This window comes from Heterodontus francisci, unplaced genomic scaffold, assembly GCF_036365525.1.
Source record: "Heterodontus francisci isolate sHetFra1 unplaced genomic scaffold, sHetFra1.hap1 HAP1_SCAFFOLD_124, whole genome shotgun sequence".
Taxonomy (NCBI): Eukaryota; Metazoa; Chordata; class Chondrichthyes; order Heterodontiformes; family Heterodontidae; genus Heterodontus; species Heterodontus francisci.
This window is the reverse complement of record NW_027140322.1, coordinates 2,000,579-2,024,876: the sequence shown is the minus strand read 5'-3', so window position 1 is coordinate 2,024,876 and position 24,298 is coordinate 2,000,579. Positions and strand designations below refer to the sequence as shown.

The 24,298-nt window shown below is 42.0% G+C and overlaps 1 protein-coding gene across 1 annotated transcript; it reads left to right on the top strand.

The window, feature by feature from the left end:
* Positions 1–419: 419 nt before the first annotated feature.
* LOC137359218 (scavenger receptor cysteine-rich type 1 protein M130-like) lies at positions 420–19,453 on the top strand. The gene is made up of 5 exons (XM_068025278.1): positions 420–465; positions 5,552–5,782; positions 13,396–13,710; positions 16,039–16,353; positions 19,377–19,453. The coding sequence occupies exons 1-5, from the start codon at positions 420–422 to the stop codon at positions 19,430–19,432; spliced, it is 963 nt and encodes a 320-aa protein (XP_067881379.1). The 3' UTR covers positions 19,433–19,453.
* The last annotated feature ends 4,845 nt before the right edge of the window (positions 19,454–24,298 follow it).

Sequence of the window (24,298 nt, the reverse complement as noted above, 5' to 3'; positions counted from 1 at the left end):
AAACGTCTCCATACTCTCTCCAATGCCCTCACATCTTTCCTCAAGTGCGGCCCCCAGATCTGAACCCAATACTCCAGCTGAGGCCGAACTAGTGTCTCATATAAGTTCTACATATCTTCCTTACTATTGTACTCCACGCACCTATTAATAAAGTCCAGGACACTGAACGCCTTATTAAACGCTCGCTCAACCTAGCCTGCCACCGTCAATGACTTAGCACTATTCAACCAAGGCCCCTCTGCTCCTGCAACCCCTTTAGAATTGAGCCCTTCATTTTATAATTTATCTCCATGTTCTTCCTACCAAAATGAATCACTTCATATTTCTCTGCATTGAACTTCATCAGCCACCTGCCTGCCCATTCCACTAACTTGTCAATGTCCTTTTGAAGATCCGCACTATCCTCCTCACAGTTCGCAATGCTTCCAAAATTTGTGTCATCTGCAAACTTTGAAATTGTGTCCTGTACACTATATAGATTGGGACCCGAATATTGAAGGATACATGGCATTTAGGAAGGACAGGAAGCTAGGAATAAGCAGAGGGGTCGCTCTGTTAAATAATGATGGTATTAGCACAATAGTGAGGGATGACCTAAGTTCAGCAGACCAGGATGTGGAAGTCGTTGGGGTAGAGATGAAAATTCATAAAGGCAATAGGTCACTTGTCAGAAGTGGTGCACAGGCCACCTAACCTTAAACACACTGTGGGACGGAGTATAAAGGAATAAATAATGGAAGCTTGTCCGAAAGGTACACCGATAATTATAGGGAGATTTTCACCTACATGTAGCTCGAAAAATCAGATGGCCGAAGTCGCCGAGATAAGGCGTACACAGAGTATTTTCGGGATAATTTCTTGGAATAATACGCTGCGGTGCCAACCAGAGAGCAGGCAATCCTGGACCTGGTATTGTGCCACGAGATACCAATAATTAATGACCTCATAGTTAAGGCGCCCTTAGGATGCAGCGATCATGATATGATTGAATTTTACATTCAGTTTGAGGGAGAGAAGAGTGGGTCCATGACTAGTACTTTAAATAAGGGCAATTATGAGGGCATGAACGCAGAGCTAGCTAAAGTGAACTGGCAAATCAGGTTAAGGGATAATAGAGATGCAGTGGGAGATATTTAGGGGAATATTTCAGAATATACAGAGTAGATACAATTCAATGAGAAAGAAACATTCCAAGAGTGGGACCGCAATCTGTGGTTAAGTAAAACAGTTGAAGTTCGTATCAAACTTAAAGAAAAAGCCTATAATTGCACAAAAATGGGAGGAGGCAGGTCAGATGATTGGGCAGAATATATACAAAAAAGCAAATAACGACTAAAAGATTGATAAGGAAGGTAACATTAGAGTACGAGAGAAAGCTAGATAGAAATATAATGACAGATAGTAAGGGTTTATATAGATATGGTTCAAAAAAGAAAAGAGTTAACCAAGTGAGCGTTGATCCTGTAAAAAATAAGTCTGGGGAATTAATTATGGGTAATAAGGAGATGGCAGGTGAATTGAACAGATATTTTGCATCGGTCTTCAATATTGAGGGTAAAGGTAACATCCCAGTATTAGCTGTAAGTCAGGAAATGGAAGGGAGGAAAGAACTCAAAAAAGTTACAATCACCAGGGAAATGGTACTGAGCAAATTGTTGGAACTGCGAGCTGACGGGTCCCCGGGTCCTGATGGACTTCATCCAAAGGTGTTAAAAGAAGTAGCTAGTGAGATAGTTGATGCGTTAATTTTAATTTTCCAACATTCCCTGGATTCGGGGTAGGTTCTTTTAGTTTGGAAAATAGCAAATGCAAAGCCTTTATTCAGAAAGGAAGGGATTTATAAAGCAGGAAACTACAGGCAACTTACTTGAACATTTGTCTTGGGAAAATGTTACAAACTATTATTAAAGATGTTACAGCAGGGCATTTAGATGAATTCAAGGTCATCAGGCAGAGTCAACATATTTTTGTGAAAGGGAAATCACGTTTAAGCAAGTGATTGGAGTTCTTTGAGGGAGTTGCAAGTGCTGTGGATAAAGGGAAACCGCTCGATATATTGTACTTAGATTTCCAGAAGGCATTGATAAGTTGCCATATCAAAGGTTATTGCAGAAAATAAAATCTCATGGTGTAGGGGGTGACATATTGGCATGGATAGAAGATTGGGTAGCTAACAGGAAGCAGAGAGTAGGCATAAATAGCTCATTGTCTGGTTGGCAAGATGTAATGAGTGGTGTGCCACAGGGATCTGTGCTGGGACATCACATTTTCACAATTTATATCAATGACTTGGAGGAAGGGACCGAAGGTATGGTTGCTTAATTTGCTAATGACACAAAGATAGGTAAGAATGTAACTTGTGAAGAGGACATAAGGTGTCTGCAAACGGATATAGATAGGTTATGTGAGTGGGCAAAGACCTGTCAAATGGAGTTTCATGTGGGAAAGTGGGAAATTGTCCATCGTGGCAGCAAGAATAGAAGAGAAGCATATTATATAAATGGTGAGAGATTGCAGAGCTCTGAGATGCAGAGGGATCTGCGTGTCCCAGTGTATGAATCTCAAAACATTTGTATGCAGGTACAGAACGTAATTAAGAAAGCTAGTAGAATGTGATCATTTATCGTGAGTGGAATTGAATACAAAAGTAGGGAGGCTATGCTTCAGCTATACAGATTATTGCTGAGACCACATCTGGAGTATTGTGTACAGTACTGGTCTCCTTATTTAAGGAATGATGTATATGCCTTGGAGGCAGTACAGTGAAGGTTTACTAGACTAATATCTGGAATGGGTGACCTGTTGTACGAGGAAAGATTTGACAGACTAGGCTGGTATCCGCTGGAATTTAGAAGAGTAAGAGGCGACTTGATTGAAACATATAAAATCCTGAGGGGTCTTGACAGGGTGGATGTGGAAAAGATGTTTCCCCTGGTGGCAGAATCTCGAACTAGGGGTCACAGTTGAAAAATAAGGGGTCGCCCATTTAAGACAGCGATGAGGAGAATTTCTATCTCTCAGAGAGTCGTGAGTCTTTGTAATTTTCTTCTTCAAAAGGCAGTGGAAGCAGAGTCTTTGATTTTTTTAAAAACAGAGGTAGATAGATTCTTGATAACCAAGGGGGTGGAAGGTTATCGTGGGTAGGTGGAAATGTGGAGAAATCAGTACAGCCGTGAACTTATTGAATGGTGAAGCAGGTTCGAGGGATCGAGTGGCCTACTCCTGGTCCTAACTCGTATGTTCATCCGTATGTTCGTATATAACAGGGTATATCTAAAACATCCTCTTTATTAATGTTAAACCCCTCTAGTATGTGAATTACCAGCTCTTTTACCATTGCCTGAGGTGTATCTTCTTCCTTGGTAAAGAAAGATGCAAAGAGTTCAGTTAATAGCTCAGCTATATTAAATCCCCTTTCTGGTCCCTGATCGGCCCCACTCCTCCTTTTACCAACTTTTTGCTAGTTATCTGTCTATAAAAAATATTGGAACTTCTTTTAATGCTAGTTGCCAGTCTCTTTTAAAGGGTACAGTTCTAAAGTGACTGCAGGACGAGAGTGATCTGGGAGTATTTGGGATCAAATAGTTGAATGTCGCAGGGCAGGTTGAGAAAGTGGTTAATAGGGATGTTGGTCTTTTTAAATAGAGGCATGGAGTACAAAAGTAAGGAAGTTATTATGAACCTTTGTGAAACACTGGCTTCACCTCAACTGATCGATTGTGTACAATTCTGAATATGGCACTTTAGTAGAATGTGAATGCTTAAGAGTGTGTGCAGAAAGGATTTACAAGGAATGTTCAAGGGATGAAAGACTTCAGTTATAATGATAGATTGGAGAAGCTGTGGTTGCTCTCCTTCAAACAGAGAAGGCTGCGAGGAAATTTGATTGAGGTTATTCAAAATCACGAGTGGTCCAGACAGAGTAGATAGAGAGGAACTTTTCCTCTTGGCAGAAAGGTCAATAACCTGAGGCCACTGTTATAAGGTGGATGGGAAAAGAACTAACCGTGACATGAGGAAAGACTTATTAACGTAGTGAGTGGTTAGGATCTGGAATGTTCTGCCTGCGAGTCTGATGGAGACAGATTCAATTGTGGCTTTCAATATGGAATTGGACAAGCACCTGAAGAGAAAATCTTTGCATGTCTATGTAGAAAGGGCAGAAGCATAGGACTAGTGAGGTGCTCTTACAGATATCCAGCATGGACACAACGGGCTGAATGGCCTCCTTCTGTGTTGTAAACATTCTATGATTATATGCTGACTGCTGCAGCTTGTTAGTCGCAAACTGTCTGTCCAGTTTTTAAACTTAAAACTGTGAATGTGGTTGCAGGGTAATTAATTGCATACGAAGGGCTTTGAAGGGTGATCAAGACAGACTGTAGCAAACTGGCTACAAAACAGTCAACAAATTGTGGGTTAAAGGTAGTTATTCAGACTGACAAAAGTTGAGAAGTATTGTGTGACAATTCATGTCAATGGGTTAGCGCTGTGCAAATGCGTTCTATTGTTTGGTCCATTCCGAAGATTACGGCACACAACATTAAGAAGCGGCTGAGCACGCAGCACAAAGCAAAAGTTAAAGGCCTGATAACACTCCAGCTGTAGTGCTGAAGATCAGTGCTCTAAAACTAGCGACAACTCTAGCCAAGCTGATCCAGTACAGTTACAGCAGTTACAGCACTAGGATTCAACTGATATGGTGTGAAGTTGCTCAGTTGCACACTGCCTAGAAAAGTAGGGAAACACTGACTGGTTAGTACCCAATCAACCTCCTCCCAATCAACACCAAATCTTTCCTTGTGCTGGGTGTGACTCCCCTTTCAACGTATCTCTCTTTAATAAAACTCATTTTTTTTTGTATTTTCCAGAGCTTTGTTAACCTGTATTGCTATTTTATTGATTTTTATATCTGCACCCCTGAGTCCCATTGCTCCGCGACACAATTTAGATTATCATTGTCCAAGGAGTATGGGTTCTCAGTCTTCCTACCCAAATGTGTAAGTGCACATTTATCTGCATGAAAATTCATTTACAATTTCGTTAACATGAAGTATTTTTCTCACAATCTGCCTTTGTATTAACTATTGCTCCAAGTCAATGTCATTAGTGAATATTACAATTGTACGTCCTTTTTCTGCGTCGAAATCATTTATGTTAAATATGAACAACAGTACTCCCAGCACCAGTTCTTGTCACACAATACTTCTTGCCCAGTTCTAACTGCTGATACAGTGACGGCGACTGGGTAAGTTATAAATAAATAAAGGCACATTTTAAAGATTATAGTCCTGTCACATTATAAGCAGTAGTGATACAGGAAACCCAGCATCATCAGTTTTGAACAGAATCTGAGAACGGCTCGTGCCAGATCTGTGATTAATCAGATGCGTATTGAAATAAAAATCTATGTATTATTGTGATTATTAACGTATTATGCTAATTATGATATAATATGCTTATTAAGATCACAGATATCCTCGACTAACATCCGGAGACTCCCCATGCTCAGGCAGACTGGAGATCCAGTACGGTGAAAACTGGGGAACAGTGTGTGACCTTGACTGGGATTTGAAAGACGCCAATGTGGCCTGTAATCTGCTTCAGTGTGGAGTCGCCGTGTCGGTGCCAAGATATGCTCATTTTGGAGAGGGCATTGGGCTCGTACGGTCTGATATCTTTGACTGCACTGGAAATGAGACCAGTTTATTGGACTGCCGTCTTTTTCAAGGAAATCAGCAGGAGTGCAGCCACAGGAACGATGCCAGTGTGATCTGTTCCGGTGAGTACAGACTTACTGAAAAGCAGACAACTCCCTGCTTAATATGTGGAAAACTGAGGAAGGTGGCATTCCCATGTTTCTGTCTGAAAGGTTCATATCTAAACTAGTCATTATAGTTTATTATTACTGCTAAAGGTCTGGTGTAACGTGGTACAAAATACCCACAATTACTGGTAAACAAGATGGTTCTGAATCTTAACATTTATTTTGCAAGAAGCAGAATTTTCGCAAGTTTGTTTACCACTGCACCGAATGTATATTTAGAATTGAATATTGGCTGCAACAGTTGGGAGTTGACTAAATGAATATGCACTGGCCTATTTCGATACTTTAATTTGAACACCACGAATGATCCGACATTACAATAGCCTTCTGATCCTCCCTGCCCACGTTAGTATTCTTATCATACAGTACTGAAGCAGGCCCTTCGGCCCACCGACTGTCTGTCGACCAACAACCACCCATTTCTACTGATCCTACATTACCTACCACTCTCCTTGCACCTACCCACAGTCGGGTTAATTTACAATGGTCAATTTACTTTCGACCTGCAAGTCTTTCACTGTGAGATGAAACCAGAGCACGCGGCAGAACCCCACGCATTCACAGGGAGAACATGCAAACTCCGCACAGACAGCACCCAGAACTGAACCCAGGTCACTGGAGCTGTGATGCAAACCACTGCTCCACTGTGCCCACGTTAACACTAACTGAACGGCAGGGTATAAAAGCACGGCTGTACTCCAGCACTGCTCAGTGCAATCAGGCCAGAATTGAAAGATTACAAAGTTATTTTATAGAAAGTGTGTATTTTACCCGCTAAATATGACAGGATCGGACACATATCCACATTATCAGTACAGAGCTTTCAGTTGCACTAGCCTGTTCGATCATTCAGTTAGATCATACCTGATATGTTCTTCAAGTCTCTTTACCTGGCTTTGACCCAGATTCCTTGATACACCGAGCTTAAAAAAATCTATCAATATTAGTCTTGAAAATTTAGATTAGATGTAACATCCACAGCTCTTTACTTTGGACGTTGTTAGGGAAAGTTCCAGATTGCCGCTGTTTTTATCGAAAAATGTGTTTCCTAATTGTTCTTTGAGGCCCAACTATCTTCTGGTGCTTCGTCAGTTACCTTCCCACCATCAAAATGTCAGAAGTTGGGCTTTTTGCTGAGAATTGCATGGTCTTTAGTTCCATTCACAATTCCTTGGATTAAGAAACAGTTCATGCCCAATTACATCAAGAATCCGGACATTATTTAGACTTGGGCTGATAGGTAGAAAGTAACACACTCACCACCTCCGTGTCAGTTAATGACTATTTCCAACAAGAGAGACAATATCATCTCCCCTAGCTATTATAATCAGTGAATTCACTACCACCATCAAATCCTACTGGGTGTTGTCATTGACAAGAAACTGAACTAGACCATTCACAATAATGTAGTGGCGAGTGGAGCAGGTCAGATGATCGGCATTCTGTGGCAAGTAGCTCACCTGCAGAATTCCCAAAGACTTTCCAGCAGCTGGAAGACATAGGCTGGGAATGTGAAAGGACATGACTCTTATAAATTTCAGGGAACCCAGCCACAGTTTGTGTAATCCTTCTTCATAATGAGGGGAGGCAATGGTGTGGTGCTAATGTCACTGGACTAGCAATCCAGAGTCCCAGGCTAATTCTGGGGACGCTGGTTCAATTCCCACCATCGCAGCTCGTGGAATTTAAATTCAGTTAATAAATCTGGAATTAAAAACTAGTCTCAGTAATGGTAACCATAAAACCATTGTCGATTGTTATTTAAAAAAATCTTGTTTCGTCATATCCTTAGGGGATGAAATCTGCCATTGTTACCTGGTCTGGCCGACATGTGACCAGAGACCTACAGCAATGCTGTTGACTCTTAACTGTCCTCTTACATAGCCTAACAAGTCACCCAGTTGTGAAAGGTAACGATGCATGAGCAATGAATGCTGGCCTTGCCGGCGACACCCACATCAAATGAATGAATAAAAAACAGAAACATTTGAAGCCAAGGAATCATTCTCGCATCTTTTATGCTGCACACTCTCCTTGGTCAACATATCCTTCCCAAAGCATATTGCCCATAGCTTAACATTACACCAGATGGGGCCTGACCAGTTTTTTTTTAGCTGCAGCATCATTTCTTCACCCTTGTATTCCATTCCTCTAGACATAAATCCCAGTATTCCATTGGCTGCTTTGATTTTCGTTCCTGTACTTTCCCATGACCCTGAAGTCTATTTTCCCTGTGCTGCATCCGGCTTTTCACCATGTAGAAAATACTGTAATCTTTTTAAGTCCAAATTGGACACCTCACGCTCACCAATATTGAAATAGTTTTACACAGTCACGGAATCTTTTTTTTTGTAAAGTTATGCTTAAAATATGCATGATTACAATATGGCTGATATTTTATTTCAATGGCAATATTGAGTATGTCAATTATATGTGGCTTTCTATCCAGAGATCTAAGTCATTAATAAATATGGTGAATAGTTGAGGTTCCTGTGGGACGGCGCCATCACATCCTGCCAGTTAGATGATCTGCCCATTATCCCTGCTGTCTATCTCCTGCCACTAAACAAACGTCCGAAGCAGGTCAATAATTTCCCTAAATTCTATGAGCTTCAAGTTTAGCCAACAATCAGTTACAAGAGATTTTGCTGAGTGCTTTCCGGAAGTTCATCTGAATAACATCCATTCAGGTTCCCCTGTTCTCTACTTTAGTTACCTCCACAAAATATTTGATCAGGTTCATCAAGCATGATCTACCTTTTACAAATCCACGCTGGCTCTCTCTGATTGGCTGTCACTTTTCAAGGTGATCAGACACTCCATCTTCAAATGTACACTCTAGTAATTTCCTGACAACTGCTGTTAGGCTAACCAATCTATAATTGCCTTGGTTCTCTCGCTAACCTTTCTTTAAATAGCAGTGTGACAATTGCAATTTTCTAATTACTGATCCAGCAGTTTGCTCTCAATCATTAACAAAGGGACGGAAGGTGTTGTTTACAGCGCTATCAAGCAGTACTTACCAATAAACTACTCACTGATGCTCAGTTTGGGTTTGTCGGACCCCTCAGCTTCAGACCACATCACACCCTTTGTACAAACATGTATGATAAAGCTGCATTCCAGATGACAGTGACTGCCCTCAATGTCAGGGCAGCATTTGTCCGACTGCGGCAACAAAGAACCTTAATAAAAGTTGTGTCCATGTAAATACTGATGCAACGAAATTATGCATAATTCCTGCCATTTCCTTATTTTCATTTATAATATCACAACTGTCATTGTAATGAGACCACATTGCTTTTAATGACAATATATTTCTGAAGTTATTGTAAAAGTTTTGTAGCTCTTGCGAACTGTTTTGTCATCCTTTGCTATTCTTTGTATCTCTGCCATTCACGAAGATCTGTGCATTTTTCTTTTTGTATTTTTGCATGTTTTTGGTCTCTTTTATACTTATGATGTTCTTGTGTCGTGCACGCCAGTCCATAATAGATGAGGTTGAGTTTGGAATTGGACCATTCAATGCGGTGGTCATTGAGTTGAGCTTCCTTGATGGCAGGCTTGTGCCGTTCACTGCGTCAAGGAAGCTATGGAGACCGATAAACACAAGACCTTCCCCCTAACAGTGACCTGTTCCTCGGTGAATATCAGGGTTTCCCTCCTCGAGAAACGCACAAGCACCTGCTGTGCAGCCAACAAACCACGACCAGAACAGTAGCATGGATTGACTTGCCACGATGCACAATAACTGACGAATCAGCAGCAAGAATAATGGCATATACTGACCTCTCATGGAATATAATTAACTGACCAAGAAAAAACAGAACAAGAACATGTAATAACCTATCAGTAGTAAGATCCTGCCCACATTCCCGTTCTGCACTGCATATAAACAGACTGCTTCCACCAATTACAATTATTTCTCCAGACAATGGGCAGAGTACATGGCCCAAAACGTCGTGGTCTGTCAGTATTTCTAACAACTGCTTTTTCAAGAAAGCAACTGCTGTTCTCAGCGCAAAGGCACGTGATGTAAAACCGTAAAATGGTCTGACTCAAATGTTGAATATTTTAGTTTTCTATTTCCCTGTAGCACCTAGATATGCTACATTTACAACTGTGCTCTACCCCCTCACCCCGCCCCCCACCAGCCTCCCCTCACCCATTTACTAGTTTAAGGTTCCTGTAACAACCCTATTTATCCTTTATTCTGGGACCCTGATCCCAACCCGATTCAGGTGCTTCACATTCCAACAGAATAGTTCTTTAATATCCCAGTACAGGTGCCAGGTCCTTTGAAAGGTAACACCTCTTTCCAACATCATAACCTTCAAGCACGTGTTCATCTCCCTGATCGTTTATTTTTCCTATGCCAATGTGCAAGCGGCTTGTATAATAATCCAGATATTATAATCCTTGAGATCTTCTTTTATATTTCAGCTCCTGGTACTCTCCGAAAAGAACCTCTTGCCTACTCTTTGCAATGTTGTTTATGCCTAATTGGTCCACAACGACTGGATATTTCCACCCCAATCTTGCATTCTGATTTGAGATAACCCTCACTTCGCACAAGTTGGGAAAATACTGTGTGGGACTGTTAATGCCCTAATTATTGAATCACTTAAAAGTATCACATTATGCACCACTCCTCCTCCTTTTGAACAGCTTCCTATTCAAAGGTATCACGGTCAACATTGTGGCTGTCCTTCTAACAGTCTTCATCCTGATCTTCACAAATAGACAGTACTTTGTTCCTGTTCACTTCTGTATATCCTCGTTCTCCATTACATCTGGATTTCAAATCTGTACACTATAAGCTGCAACAACCTCATTCTGATCCTGCAGCTCTCGACAAGGTGTGACTGAAATCTGCAGCAAACTGTCAAATACTCTTCTTGCTATCATATGTGTTGGTGTTTTTCCAATTCCCACAACAGCTCTATGATCCTGAGCCAGAGAGGTTCCAGGTTGAGATATCTACTACAGACAAGTTCCCTCGGTTCAGTTCCATTCTCGACAAATTCCAATATCCAGAAAAAAACCTGCTCTGCCAGAACTTAGTCTGTCTTTATTTTAGAGGTAAAATTATTTGTTGATGCATTTTAGCTTTAACACTATTTTACTGGTTAGCTAACGCCGAAACACTAAGCACTCATCAATTAACATAGTCCGTATTTACAACTTACCCACGCCCTCTCACACTCTGACCTGACAATTGCTTCACTGAGTGAGTTTGTCCCTCTATTTGCCAGGTGTCTGTCTCTCAGCCCCTTCCAATAGGCTGTGCTACTGCTGGCTGTGGCGCTCTTTTAAACCGGTTGCTCTAGTCACTGACTCCAGTTTAACAGACAAAACAGAACACCTCCATCCGAACGCTCACCCTCTACTACCTAGAAGGACGAGGACAGCAGATGCATGGGAACACCATCTGCATGTTCTCCTCCGAAGCACACACCATCCTAATTTGGAACTATATAACCGGTCCTTCACTGTCGCTGGGTCAAATCCTGGAAGTCCCTTGCTAACAGTACTGTGAGTGTACTGAAAGCGCATGCACTGCAGTGGTACAAGAAGGCGGCTCACCACCATCTTTGCAAGGGCAGTTCGGGATTGGTAATAAATGCTGTCCGAGCCCGAAATTCCCACCCCCTGTGAAAGAATAAAAAATACTTCCTTTTACCCCTCTGCACCGAATTCTTACTCTGAGCAAACTCTAACTTCCCACTATGTTCATAATGTATTCAGTTAACATTGCAATCTTTGTTTACACTCTGCCTTACCAGAAGTCTAAATATAGAATCATAGAAAATAGGAGTAGGCGTAGGCCAGACAGCCCTTTGGAGCCTGCTCCGCCATTCAAAAAAAGTAATGGCCTATCATCTAATTCAGTACTCTGTTCCCGTTTTTCCCCATATCACTTGATTCCTTTTGTATTAAGAAAGATATCTATCTCCTTCTTGAATATATTTAGAGATCTGTCATCCACTGCCTTCTGTGGTAGAGAATTCCACAGGTTCACCACCTTCTGAGTGAAGACATTTCTCCTCATCTCGGTTCTAAATAGCATACTCCATATCCGGAGACTGTGACCCGTGGTTTTGGACTCTCCAGCCATCGGGAACATCCTCCCTGCATGTAGCCTGTCTAGTACTGTTCGAGTTTTATAGGTTTCTCTGAGATCCTCTCTCATTCTTCTAAACTCTAGTGAATATAGTCCGAGTCGATCCGATCTCTCTTCATACGTGAATCCTGCCATCCCAGGAATTAGCCTTGTAAATCTACTTTGCACACTCTTAATGGCAAGGGCATCCTTCCTCAGATAAGGAGACCAAAACTGCACACAATGCTCTAGGTGTGGTCTCACCAAAGCCCTGTATAGGTGCAGTAACATCTTGCTCCTTTACTCAAATCATCTTGCAATGACGTCCAATATTATATGCTTTTTGAGGCACATTCGAGATACAACAGTCCAGACAGTTTCCAGCTGACAGTAATTACCCGAGTTCGCACAATCACAGCTGATTGACAGCTTACTGCTAACCTGACTTACCCTGTTAACTGCGAACAATGAACTGCCTTGCAGTTTGGTTTTTAATTCCAAGCGAATTGCTAAATGTTACGGCTAGATTTAAGTCTTAGCCACTAATTACCAAATTCCAAACTTCCCACTCTGCTGACAACACATGCAGCTAAAGGTACAGTCTATGCTTGCACACTTTGCCTTAACTCTACCTTACTGCATTGCAGAAGAACATTCCCCATGCAGGCAATTGCAGTTCAAGAGGACGGTCCTGACACCGGTTTCAAGGGCAAATAGAGTTGAGCAATAACTGCCACCTCTGCCAGAGATGTCCACATCCGCATAAAGAAAAGCAGCTCCGAAATGGGCTTGTTTTGTATTTGTTCTCCAGATCTTCTATAGCTCATCTATCAAACCCCTTAACCATTTTAAACACATCAACTAGATAAGCTGTAATCCTTCTAAACTAAATCTATTACAAACAAAGTTTATGCAACTTATCTTCATAATGTACCGTTTAAAGCATTGTTGCCATTCTAGTGACACTGTCCTGAACAACCTCCACAGCCAATGGTTTTGTGAAGTGCCGTGCCCAAACGTGACAACAGATACAACTGAATCATCACATCCTTCATCGTTTACATTCCAAAATCCAAGAGATAAAGACCAACAATCGATTAGCGTTTGCAAGAAGAGCTGTTAATTTTTGAGTGTTCAGCCAACTTCTTAAAGAGGTCCTGTAGTAATTATTGTGATGAAAGTACACAGACCTGAAACATAACTCTCTTGCTCTCTCCACAGATGCTGCTAGCCCTGCTCAGTATTTCCAATATTTTCTGTTTTATTTCAGGTTTCCAACATCTGCAGTATTTTGCTTTTGTGTTGCTGTGGTAATTCTAATTGTTTTTTGATAGATAATTTGTGTAAAGTATGGATAGATAATCGTGTACATAAGATTCAACTTTTATACCCATTTTCTATTTTGCTGTTTCTATGCAGAGGATGATTTATAAATTATTTGGATTTGGATTCGTTTCCAATACAGGGAAACATGGACCTCGATTGGTTGATGGGACGAACAGATGCTCTGGCCGGGTGGAGGTGCTGCATGGAGACCAGTGGGGGACGCTGAGTGACATGTACTTTGATCTGGAAGACGCCAACGTGGTCTGTGAGCACTTGCAGTGTGGGACAGTAACCTCAATCCCGGGAGGAGCTCACTTTGGGAAGGGAGCCGGTCCAGTGTGGAAGGAAAGTTACAGGTGTCGGGGGAATGAGACGCGATTGTGGGAGTGTCCTGTTTCATCCTGGGATCAGTTTAGCTGCTCCCATGAAAATGACGCCAGTGTCATCTGTACGGGTGAGTCATCTCAGTCAATTGAACTGAAATACACCAACTGTTCTGCTGTCAAGCATCATTAACTATTTCCACAGGTCGCTGATTCACTAGTTTTGCTGATCCCATGCTTCCTTCGACACTAAGATTCTGAGATGTGTTTGTCGGTTTATTGGTCTGAATTAAATTACAAATGAATCAAAGAGCTTCACTCCAGTAAACATTGAATACATACAATGTCTCGTGATTAGTACTTATCGCTCATATAATATCTCTTTGTGGTAAATCTAGGGCATTATTCAAGGGCTATAGAATCAGCAATTTGCTCCCAGGACCACTGCCATAGAATGGAAATTTTGCTCGAGCATTGAAACTGTTCTCAATGTTGGCCGTTCAAATATGAATTATCATGGAATTCTCTGCAAAGATCAGCTGTGCAATAGAAAAAACTGTGAACTTGTTTCCAACTAAATAGCATGAGATAAATTTTAATTTCCATTACATTAAGGGCAATAAAATGATAGTGAGTGAAGTAACTCGTTATTTCACCAATATGCCATGTCTTTGATTATTTCACAAACTTGATGTAAATTACAATTCTCCCAGTTATCCCTCAACCAGCGCCCTCTTATAACAGATTATCTGCTCAGTTAACTGATCGCTGTCCGTTTGACATTGCTCAACGCAAATTGCTCCCACGTTTCACAATTTAAAATATAGGTAATAAAAACAGTAAGTGCTGAAAATACTCAGAAGTTCTGGCAGCATCTGCGGTGCAAGAAACAGAATCAACCTTACAGTTTGCAGATCTTTCATCAGAACTTAGAGATTTAACAGTTTTTAAAGAAAGGGGAAAGCAAGGAAAGAACGAAAGGAACAATCTGTGATATGGTGGAAGGCAGGAAGAATTAAATGGTAAATGGGACAATGCAAGGCAGAAAGAGATAGGAATGGGCCAAGTGAAAAACACATTTCGAGAGGAGCTGCAAATTGGAAGGCAAGACATCGTCCAAAAAAGGGGAGGGAATCTTTCCTGAAATTGCTGAATTCAGTGTTCATTCCAAAAGCCTGTAAAGAGTCTAGTGGAAAGAGGAAGTGCTGTTTCTCAAACTTATGTTAATCTTCATTGGAACTGTGTCGGAGAAAGAGGAGAGAGATGTCAGAGTGGGAGCAGAATAAATAATGAAAAGGACAGGCAACTGGAAGCTAAAGGTAAAGCTTGCAGACTGAACAAAGGTGTTGTGCAAAGTAAGCACTCAATTATGTTTGGTGTCCCAATGTAAAGCAGACGGTATCATGATCAGTCAATACAGTGAATACAGTATACTAAAGAGAAGGCAGTACAAGAAAATCGCTGTTTCACTTAGAAGCAGTATTTGGCGGCTTGGATGGTGAGAAAGGTGGAGGTAACAGGGCAGTGGCTGCACCTCCTGCGCATTCATGGGAAGGTCCTGGGGGAAGGGGTGCTGAGAATGATTGAAGAGTGAATCAGAGTGCCACAGAGCGAATGGTCCCTTCAGAATGTTAAACGTGGAGGGAAGGGGAAGATGTGCTTTGTCGTGGCACCACATTAAAGGTGGTGGAAATGGTGGAAGATGATCTGTTGAATATGGAAGCTGATGGAGTGGAAGATTAGGAGAATCAGAATCCTATCATTATTCCGGGAGGGGGAAAGGGTGAAAGCAGACGTTTGGGGAATGGAATGGACGTGCTTGAGGGCCCTGTCAACCATGGTGGGTGGATGAGGAGGGGAGGAGAGTCCTCGGTTGAGGAAAAAGGAATACATATCTGGAACCACTGGTATGGAAGTTTGCATCACCAGACATTGCAGATGGAGCAAGTGAAAAAATGTGATAGAGTAATTCGAAGAATTGGGGTGTGAGGAAGCATAGACAAGGTAACTGTGAGAGTCACTGGGTTTACTCTTTATATTAGTTAATAACCTATCCCCAGAAGCAGAGACAGAGATGTTGAGGAAGAGAATGGAAGAGTTGAAGATGGACCATGTGAATATAAGGAGGTTAAACTGGAAGAAAAGTTGATGATATTTTCAAGTACAGGGCGAGAGCTGGAATATCAGTGCATGTGGACAGGAGGACGGCCTTCAGTCCCTCGGCTATCACCTACAGTTCATTTTACCCTCTGTCCCCAGTTCAGCAACCGTAAGCTACTCGGTACGTCTCTAAAATGTATTTACAGAGAAAAGGTAATGGTGAAAATGATCTTTCAACAAGCCTTCTGAACAATGATGACAGGAATAGTAACCATTAATATTAATGACTTTTCGGGTGGCAGTAAATTCTGAGATATTTTGCTTCAGTTTCACCATTCTCAATCTGTTTCATGTTGTAGATGAAAATTGGTCACTAATTCTGACTAACGGGGGAAGCTGGTGTGATGGGAGAGTGGAGATTTACTACAATGGCAGCTGGGGGAGATTGCAGGATAGACACTGGACCCTGAATGATGCCAATGTAGTCTGTACACAGCTGGGTTGTGGTGAAGCGACAGCCGCTTATAACTATTCAAAGGACGGAGAGAGTGAAGGACCCATCTGGGTGAATGATGTCCAGTGTGAAGGAAACGAATTGCAGCTCCAGAACTGCATCTTATTCACATTGAATTCGTCTCTCACTGACAGTATGGATGTAGGGGTCCTGTGTTCAGGTAAGCAAATTCTTCACTGCTTTTACAAAAACATAAAAGTGAAATGTCTAATCTGCTGAGAAAAGTGATAATATCGGTTACTTGTTCCTGGGTTTCTCAAAGCAGTAATTTCACTCGAGGAGAGTCGGAGAGGATGGTGGGCGGTTGGGGAGCTGGGGTGGTGTACAGAGAGAGAGGACACGGACACAATTAAACAGCAAGAACGTTTGTATTACAGAAATGTCAATTAACACATACATCACAAGGGGTTTAACAGGAATGTAAACGGAGAGAAAACTGACACAGAGCCAAACAAAGAGATGTTAGAGTGGGTGACGAAATGTTTAGTCAGATGAAAGCAAAATACTGCGGATTCTGGAATTCTGAAACAAAAACAAGAAATGCTGGATTCACTCAGCAGGTCTGGCAGCATCTGTGGCAAGAGAAGCAGAGTTAACGTTTTGGGTCAGTGACCAGAAACGTTAACTCTGCTTCTCCTTTCCACAGATGCCGACAGACCTGCTGAGTGATTCCAGCATTTCTTGTTATTGTTCTTAGTCAGATGGTTGGATTTGAAGAGCCGGAGACACGGAAATATTTCTGGTGGAAATTCAGATCTGGGGGTTAGATGGTTAAAGGCAAAACTGAAAGTTGTGGGCAATTGAAGTGGGTGAAGTGCAACAAGCTGTATTCAGAAAAAAGCAGAGCTCCTGAAATGATTCAGGCTGGAGATGGTTATACTGATGCAGGGGGAGAGCATGAAGGTGTCTGAACATGAAGATCATATTTGGAAACTCTGGGTATTGATCGCAGGGAAACCAGTAGATCGTCGAGTGCCATGGCGTTCCTGAGAGGAGCTTCATGTAGGGAAGGCAACAAAACTTTGGATGAGCTGATGTTTCTGGAGGATGCAAGATGGGTGATCGCCCAGGAGAACATTGAAATATTCGATTCTGCAGGCAACAAAGCATGGGTGAGCATTTCAGCAGCAGATGGGCTGAGGCAGGAAGGGAGGTGAATGATGATAGAGGTGAAAGATAACGGCCTTATGAGAAAGAGAATACGGAATTGGATTCTCAGCTGTGGTATCAAATCCGGCGCCAAGCTTGCAATCAGTTCGACTGTATAGTATATAAGTGGAGGTAGCTGTGTGGGAGTTGGTCTGGTGCTAGTTTCATTAGATTGTGTATAAAAGTAGACAGATGTTTTGGACTAGACACTTTAAAGTTTCATTGTGTGGCATGTTAATGCATGCATGTGTTCTGGGGATGTTGCATAATGCAGACTGTAGTTTAGTTTTGTTTAGTTTAGAGATACAACACTGAAACAGGCCCTTCGGCCCACCGAGACTGTGCCGACCATCAACCACCCATTTATAATAATCCTGCACTAATCCCATATTCCTACCACATCCCCATCTGTCCCGATATTTCCCTACCACGGCTAGGGGCAATTTATAATGGTCAATTTACCTGCCAACCTGCACTCCTTTGGCTTGAGTGTGGGCAGATGTTTTCGGGTTGTTCCAATGAACATTTATTTGCATACGACATGTGGAACTTACAACATATGAGATAGTTAATGATTCAGATTTGATACCGATTGGTTACAGTAAGCATTTTCTTCGGACACTGCGGAAATCAATACATTCCAGCGTTTCACGTCAGAAGTTTACAGTGCTGAATGGTTATTACACACTCAGTCACTGGACAGAGTCGAGTATGTCATCTTGTTCTTCAGTTAGGTAGATGTTAAGCTCCACCCAACATTTATGCCCCCCTACAGAAGCCATGTGTCTTCTCCTTGTCTTCTACTTCTGTATCTGATGGGTCACATTGCTGATGTTTATTCTCCAAAGTGCCTGACGCAATTAGTCCAATCATTTTTGTCCAGTCCAGATTAAATACTGGTTTCTGTTCAGCCGGGAGGTCTGCACATCGACAGTTCAATTGCCCGTAGGCGCTTCCTGATCCTGTCCAACATTTTGCAGAGAGATCCTGTTTTCTGCCCTCTTTGGTCCGGTCCAACAGTCATATATTGATAGAATTAGTCGTTTAGTTCATTGATTTTTTACAGACAATCGCAATTGCTAATGTACCTCACATGTTTCGTTTGCTCATTTAACATAATTGCAGCAGTCTGTCTGGACAGACAGGTCTGCATCTTCTCTGTTCAGACATGCGGTTTATGTATCTAAAATTACTCAAATATATTCCTTGTCAAAGACAGAGTCCCATCCTTTCAAAGGTAAGTGATTCTCTTATGCAATTAATATTAAATTGATTTATGATAATGTTAATAATGTTATAATCAATACAACCCTAGAACGTAGTTCCACACGAAGATACTGCATATTGCAAGGCTGATGTTTAAGGGTAGGACTTGTGGACCTTACATTCTCCAATATGAAGTGGAGTAATAAAGTAATCATGAAGTAATAAATAGCATGGATTAAACTGCTGGTCTTGCCAGTGACACCAACATTCCCTGAAATAATTGAAAAACATAAAAAGGCACGGTGACATGTGGGGAACTATCTGGTAATATAATCCTGAATGTATCAGTCGCATAAAGCATCATTGGGTCCTCTTCATCTTCACTAAATCCTCCTGTTTGACAAAGATTATCCAGGAAGCCAAAGAAAACGCACAGCAAATATTCTCCATCATAAATCTTCCACCTGAACCACTCCCCTGCCTCATCCACCTGAACTCCAAAAATAATTGAGAGGAGCTCATAGACTTTTTGTCACAAAGTTCAAAAACATCCGTTCAGTCACCTCCCTTTCTTCCCCAACCCATCAGGCCTAACTTCCTATCAGTTCCCACCCCCATCCCATACGATCACCCTGAATTCACATTTCTTGTTTCTCTCCTAGAATCCTTCACTCTCTCTCTGAACCTGTGCTGTTGATGGTATCCACATTTTGCTGTCTACACCTTATTTCTATTAAACTACTGAACACAAACATTCCCTTCCTGGGTTCCATATTAGCTGGCAATATTAACGATTCTCTTTCTCTCTCTCTCTCTCTACATTTTCAGGCTCCTCTCCATCAAATCAGCAGTCATCACACCTCTCCTCAGAAAGGAACCATTGACCACCTGTCCATGCAGGTTACTGCCCAGCTCCAACTGATCGTACCTCGCCAAAGTCCTTGAATGTGTTGTCGCCTCCCAAATCCATGCTCATCTTATATGAAGCTGCATGTTTCAATTACGCAAATCAATTTTCTATCCACACCACAGGCCGAAAACAAATGACATCCGAAGTGATTGTGACAAATATAAACGATTCCACCTCCTCTTTCTTGACTTGTCTCAAATTTTTATATGATTGATCATGAAATACTTGTCCAATTCCTCCCCATTAACACACGGCTGGGTGGGACTGCACTCAGCTGGTTCTAGTATTATCTGTACAGTCATGGTCAGAAAGTTGCCAGCAATGGTTTCTCTTCCTGCTTCTGCAAAGTCACCTATAGTGTCACCAGAGGATCGATCCTTTGACACTTCATTACTCATTTACATGCTGCCTTTCAGTGATATCCGCAAACAAAGCCTCAGTTTCCACATGTATCTCACTGTATCCAACTCTACCTCACATTCAACACTCTTGAGCCCTCCAATGCCTGTACACTGTGAGAATTCCAGGCTGACATTCAGTACTGCATCAGCAGAAAATTCCTGCAACTCAGTATTGAAAAGATAGAAAACATCAGTCCCCATCGCATGTTTCCTTGCTGCCAACTCCATTTCTCGCCATGCCAACTGTCTGTCACTCAGCCAGACAGCTTGTAATCTTGGTGTTATATTTGACCCCAGGGTGATCCTCCTATCAAATCTCCATATCCTCATTAACACTGTCTATTTTCACCTCCATGACATCACCCGCATTTGCCCTTATCTCGTCTTGTCGATAGCGTTGTTCCCTCCAGACTCGATGATGCTAATGCAATCCTGGCTGGCTTCACTAGTTACAACCTCTGTAAGCTCCGCTGTCTCGACCATTTGCCACTCAGGCATCTGCCCTCTGCCCACTGACCTACTTTGCCCAGCAACGAGAGGTTTTAAAATTCTCATCCTTGTTTTCAAATCCCTTCCTGGCCTCACAGCTCCTGTCTTTGCAATCGGCTCCAGACTGGCAGCTCCCAGTTCTGGCTTCTTGAGCATTCCTGGTTTTAATTGTGCACCATTGGCGGCCGTGCCTTTATTTGCGAAGGTCACATGCTCTAGAATTACTTGCTTAAATATCTCTGCCTGTCAACCAGTCTTTCCTGCTTTAAGACGTTCCATAAAAACTAACTCTTTGACTTAGCTTTTGGTCATCTGACCTAATATATTTTTCTGTGCTCTGTGTTAAAATGTCTTTGATATCACTCCTGTATCGCGCCTTGGGATGTTTAATTACGTTAATGGCGCTAGATAAATGCAAGTCACTTGTAATTGAAGATGAGGGAAATAGGAGATGGCAGTAAATGTCTGACCAAGATAACAAATTAGGGTAACATACATGGACAAGGAACAGATACAGTTATATAACATGAGTATAAATTAACTGTGAATCGTGTGAGTGATTGCCTGTTTGACACCGTACACAGCGTTCAAAACATAAAAGGGGAACTGGAGATCAGAACTTGTCAAAGCCAGATGTAATAGCATATCTGAAACATTGCCGTTCTTTACATTCTATGTAAGAAGTAAGTGTAAACAGATATTCTGTTGTATAGTTTTATTTACCTGTCACAGGTGCTTTTCACGTTCATTTTTTGAGCTGGTGATGGTAAAATCAGTTGTATTGAGTGATGATGTGAATGTCTATTGAAAGTATAATCCTCATGTACTGTTATCCAACAGACCACGTGCAGTTAAGGCTGTCTGACGGTGGAAGCCCATGTACTGGCCGAGTAGAGATTTATTACAATGGGACTTGGTGCTCAGTTTGTGATGATTCCTGGGATCTGGCGGACGCTGACGTGGTTTGCAAACAGCTGGGTTGTGGAAAGGCATTGGACCTGGCACTTCCTGCATCTTGTGGACCAGGCTCAGGGCCAGTTTGGTTGGATGAACTGACGTGTTCCGGTAACGAATCATTTCTCTGGGAATGTCCCTCAGCATCGTGGGGTCACCACGACTGTTCTCATAAAGAAGATGTGAGGATCATGTGTTCAGGTGAAGGTGCTTCCATGTGCCCATTTTCCGTAGTGTTGTGCACGCGGTTTCACAGGGAAGATATGGCTTCGAATTGCATACAATGGACAGCACGGAATCTGGCCATTCGGACTAACTGGTCAATGTGGTGTTTACGTTGCCCACGAGTATCACCCCACATCATTGCACCTAACCCTCTTTGCATATCCTCCTGCTTCTTTCTGCCTCATGTACCTGTATAGCTTTACCTTAAAGGCATCAGTGCAAATCACCTCAGCAATTGCATGTGTTCGGAATTCAAAATTCAAACCACTCCCTAGGTAAAAAAACAAACAAATTCTCCTGAATTTCTTATTAGATTTATTCGTGATTATCCTATATTTATGATCACTAACTTCGGTCTCTGTCACTTTCGAAGTGATTAGTGCCTCTGTATCCCGAGATCTCTTTGCTGATCGACATCATTTTGACTCTTATTTTGCAAGAAGTACGTGGCCTCTTTATTCTTCCTGTCAACACTGAGCACCTTAGACTTATCTCTATTCAACTTATTTGGCAATTGTATGCCCATTCGGCACGTTTATTAACGTATTCCCGTATTTTGTCTCTGTCTTTCTTAGTGTTAACTATATCCCCAAATTGCTGTCATCTTAAATTTTGAAATTAAGTCTCCCTTGACTAAATCCAAATCGCTCATGTAAATGTTGAGCAGCAGTGATCCCAGCCCTGTGGAACACCACTTCCCAACTTTCACCATTCTGGGTTACCACATTGTACCCGGACGGTGTGCTTTGTAGCTGGTTTCCTATCATTCTTCCACTGATCTCTTGACTTCACAGGCTCTGACCTCAGTCATGATCCTTGTCAGAGGCCTTCTGAAAAAAAAACATGCATATTACATCGACTGCATTATCCCTGTTATCTTTCTGTAACTTCTTCAAAGAATTCAATAACGTTGTTTGTCTTTTCTGTTGTGAAATCCGTGTTGATTATTCTTTATTACTTTATGGGCTGTCAGTGTTTTTCTATCGCTTTTCTGAAATAATTACTGGAAATCAGTGAACACAACCGGTGCAGCATGTGTTGAGCTGTGCAGTATGAACATACAACGAGTTATCAATCTAACTATCTGGATATTTCTTGTGTCATTGACAGAGCACAAAGAGCTGCGGCTGGTGAATGGGAAGCATCGCTGTGAGGGGAGAGTGGAAGTGTTCTACAATGGCACCTGGGGAACAGTGTGCTCGGATACACTTGTTGAACGTGTTGCAGAAGTGATCTGTAAACAATTACAGTGCGGTCCTCTCAGTTCGATCGATTATTATGCTCAGTCATTCGGAGAAGGATCCGGACCCATTTGGCTCGATGGGATGGAATGTATTTCACACGAATCGTTCCTTTGGCAATGTCAAACAGAACCGTGGGGTAAACACAACTGTGAACACAGGGAGGATGCTGGTGTTGTTTGTTCAGGTAACACAACAAACCTCTAAATGTGCGAGTGTCATTTCAAACATTGGTGTGTGATACAGTCAGCATGTTTCTCTTCTCAACAGAAGGAAAAGTAACTGAGGAGCAGCCCCACAGATCAAAGGACTGCATTCGAGAATATGATTGTAAACGTGGGCTTTCACCAGGTGCTACTTCCTCTTTATTATACCAACTATCTGACATGTACTACTTTCTTATACTACATCAATAATAACCATTGATTCTCTTTGCTAGATTCTGGACATTGGTTGCGCCTGTTTGGAGGTAACACCAACTGCTCCGGGAGAGTTGAGATACTGTGCAATAACAGCTGGGGCACGGTGTGTGATGACTCCTGGGATATGGCCGATGCCAATGTTGTCTGCAGACAGCTGGATTGTGGTCACGCTCTTTTGGCCCCAGGAGGAGCTACTTTTTCCCAGGGTGACGGTGTTATCTGGCTGGATGAGGTGAAATGCACTGGAAGCGAATCTTCTCTGGCCGACTGTCCTTCTTCATCGCCGGCTCAGTCTGACTGTGATCACAAGGAAGATGCCAGTGTGATTTGTTCCGGTGAGGGTGACAGGGTTTGGAGAGTGGGGTTAGGGTTCATTGTTTTGTTAAATTGACTCACTAGTTCCGGAAATTAAGCACAGTATTTATCGTTTAAATGGAAAGTGCTGAAATTTCATCCTCCTGAACCTTTTGTACAATATACTCCACAGGGCTCGATGTGCCTCCAATTGCTGTCCCGTCCACATCTGCAGGTACTTAGAATTATTAATAGTCCAGCTAGCATTAGAGTTTGTATTAGTTGAATTGGTATTGTAGTCATTTTCTCAAGATGCTATGAGCACTTTCTCACTGACTGGAATATCTTTTCCTCACCGCATTTTTCAAATGGTCTGGTTGAAATTCAGCTAATTTCAGATTCTGGCTGTACCTGAACTGTCGTGTTCTCATCAGAAACATGGGGGCACTGTCTCTGTAAATTAGACTGGCTCACACTTCCCTCTGGTGCAATGTGCACCACACATATTGTGGAATGTTCAGCCTGACTCATCGCCCGGAAGCAGTGGATATAATTATTAACTCCCTTTTGTAAATATGTTATTGTGCAAGACGGACTGTGTATGTGTTAAACCTTTCTGTATTATTGTCATTAAGAACAGGGATATAAAACTACTTCCATCCTAGTTGCGGTCTGCTTCGGAGTCCTGCTATTCTGTGTGTTGATCTCACTGATGGTGGTTATACAGAAAAAGTCAATCAGAAGAGGTGAGGTTCATATCTTACCGCGGATCCAACGAAAGATCCCAGATATTGTGTCATATGCATGCAAAACT

Bases quoted from the DNA above. Each gene is read 5' to 3' on its own strand.
- LOC137359218 (XM_068025278.1), top strand. From the start codon at position 420: ATGCTTCCAAAATTTGTGTCATCTGCAAACTTTGAAATTGTGTCCT. The intron at 13,711-16,038 runs GTGAGTCATCTC...TTCATGTTGTAG, and splicing joins CGCCAGTGTCATCTGTACGG to ATGAAAATTGGTCACTAATT. The intron at 16,354-19,376 runs GTAAGCAAATTC...CTACATTTTCAG, and splicing joins TGTAGGGGTCCTGTGTTCAG to GCTCCTCTCCATCAAATCAG.